This window comes from Cebus imitator, unplaced genomic scaffold, assembly GCF_001604975.1.
Source record: "Cebus imitator isolate Cc_AM_T3 unplaced genomic scaffold, Cebus_imitator-1.0 Scaffold356, whole genome shotgun sequence".
NCBI classification, from domain to species: domain Eukaryota; kingdom Metazoa; phylum Chordata; class Mammalia; order Primates; family Cebidae; genus Cebus; species Cebus imitator.
In genome coordinates, this window is record NW_016107671.1 from 123,616 (window position 1) to 126,179 (window position 2,564).

The 2,564-nt window shown below is 46.7% G+C and overlaps 1 protein-coding gene across 1 annotated transcript in view; it reads right to left on the bottom strand.

Annotated features, from left to right (window-relative positions):
* LOC108287813 overlaps nucleotides 1-1,208 on the bottom strand; it is an 8,990-nt gene extending 7,782 nt beyond the window's left edge. The window contains exon 1 of the mRNA XM_037730694.1: nucleotides 697-1,208. Within this exon, the coding sequence (XP_037586622.1) occupies nucleotides 697-1,068 (372 nt within the window). The 5' untranslated portion in view covers nucleotides 1,069-1,208. The remainder of the gene's footprint in view (nucleotides 1-696) is intronic.
* Between the last annotated feature and the right edge of the window lie 1,356 nt (nucleotides 1,209-2,564).

The following is a 2,564-nucleotide window of genomic DNA, read 5'->3' on the forward strand; positions in this document are numbered from 1 at the left end:
AGACGGCGGCAGGTGCCTGTAATCCCAGCTATTAAGAGAAACTCTCGAACCTGGGAGACGGAGGTTGCAGTGTGCTGAGATCATGCCACTGTACTCCAGCCTGGTTGACAGACACAGACTTCGTCTTAAAAAAAAAAAAGAGTAAAGACCATTCTTAGGCTGTAGGCTGTACAAAAACAAACGACAGGCTGGATTTGGCCCCGGCTGAGGTTGCTGACCCCTGCCCTAAGCTTACCCTGGCTAATATTTGTTTCGTGGCATTCATCACCTTCTAACAGACTGTAATATTTACTTGTTTATTACAGCCCCTTGTTTATTATGTTAACAGTCTAGCACCTCCCTGGAGCTGTCAGCCCTGGCTTCCTAACAGCTCCAGGAAGGCAGGGATGTTGGCTGTCTGGCACATGGCAGGTTTGCGGTGAGGATTTATTCAACGATCAAATACATGGATGAATCCTAATGACTACTGGAGCCTGTACCCATTCTTGCTGCCCAACTAAGTGCTGCATCGTAGAATTCGAGATTGGGAGGAGGAGGTGAGTGTAGAAGCATTTTCTTTTCTTTCTTTCTTTCTTTTTTTTTTTTTTTTTTTTTACAAATCTTATTTTATTCAGATAGCAGTGTGATCACACATGGTCCAACGACACTCAAATAATAAATCAAATATAACCAGATGTTAAAGATTGGTCTTCGGACATCATAGCCAATGATGCCACGCTTGCCTATGATCTCTCTGACATAAAGCCACATCAGCACCTCAGTGGTCACCAAACCATTCAGCGCAGCTCCCTCAACTGTGAGTTGTTTGAAGCTACCAGTCTGAGCACTCTTGACTATTTCTTTCAGGCTCTGAATATCTCTAGGGGTCTCAGCAGGGGTGGGAGGAATCAGCTCAACCTTGGCGTAGTACCGAAATGTGGCCAACTGAGGCTTCGAATAAGTCACAGCAGCGTTCACCAGCACCGGGGTCTTCTCCACAAGGTTACGGATAAATTGGGCCGTGGTTCTGGGATGGAAAGTCCGTCGCCCCAAACAGCCGGCTGAATGCTTGCTTGCTTTCTTCTTCATTATATTTTTATTAAGTACTACATAACACACCGTATCACCTACGGGGGTAGATGACCATAACTGAGTTATTTTTTCATCAATCAGGAAAATGCTTCTTTAAACAATGTTCTCCAAACCCTTTGACACATAGTAAGATCAACTCCAGAGATTCGCCTCTTTCCATCAAATTCCACTGATAGTAAAATGAGCAACCCTTTTATCCTTGCCCCTGTGAATGAGCCTGTGGATGGACTAAGGAGCCAGTCCTGGAATAAGCAAGCACACACCCAGGGTGGCGAGTCCTGGGAGAATCTCAAACCACATCTCTGCCCCGTTTCCTAGGCCAAAACCCTACTTATGGGTCCTGCTATCCTTCCTTCCTTCTTACCTTCCTTCCTTCTTCTCTCTTTCTTTCTTCCTTCCTTCCTTTCTCTTTTTCTTTCTTTCTCTCTCCCTTCCTTCCTTCCTTTCTCTCTCTCTTTTTTCTTTCTTTCTCTTTCTTTCTTTCCCTTTCTTCCTTCCTTCCTTCCTTCCTTCCTTTCTTTCTTTTCTTTTCTTTTCTTTCTTCTCTCTCTCTCTCTCTCTCTTTCTTTCTTTCACCCAGGCTGGGGTGCAATGGCATGATCTTGGCTCACTACAACCTCCATCTTCCTCCAGAACCATTTCCTTTTATCCCAAACTTTGAGCTCCATGATTTCATTCTGACTGTGTATGATGTCACACGTCAGGGGACCTGTGAACCACCAGAGGTGACAGCATGCCTGGGTCACAGCTCACCTCCCGAAAGATGCCACCCTGCTTCAAATTACAGCAGGAAGGAAGAGTGACTCACCCTCTCCAATGGGGTGGCTTCCTGTGACAGACCCAGGACAGCCCACCCAAGGCTTCACCTCGTAATCATGGCCACAGCCAGCTCGCTGGAGACTCACTGTGAGCCATGTGTGATAGCATGGATTCCTCACTGCTTTGCATACTCCCATTTTCTATTACAGAAGAGGAACCTGAGGTTCAGAGAAGTGAGCTCACTTACCTGACGTCCCACTGTCAGTAAGAAGAGCTGAGCCAGGTGCGGTGGCTCATGCCTGTAATCCTAGCACTTTGGGAGACTGAGGTGGGTGGCTCGTCTGAGGTCAGGAGTTTAAGACCAGCCTGGTCAACTTGGTGAAACTCTGTCTCTACTAAATATACAAAAGGTAGTCGGATGCGGTGGTGGACGCCTGTGTTCTCAGACACTCGGGAGGCTGAGGCAAGAGAATCACTTGAACCTGGGAGGTGGAAGTTGCAGTGAGCTGAGATTGCATCACTGCACTCCAGCCTGGGTGACAGAACACGACTCTGTTTCAAAAAAATAAGTAAGCAGAGATTCATTCCCTTGTGCCTCCTTGGCCTTAACCACCAGGCCCCACTGTCTCCAATTCATCCCTTTGCCATCTCGTCCTGGATTTCAGGCCTCAAGTCCTGTGTCATCTCCCAGCATGTGTTTGTTTTTGTCTTTTTTTTTTTTGAGATGGAGTTTC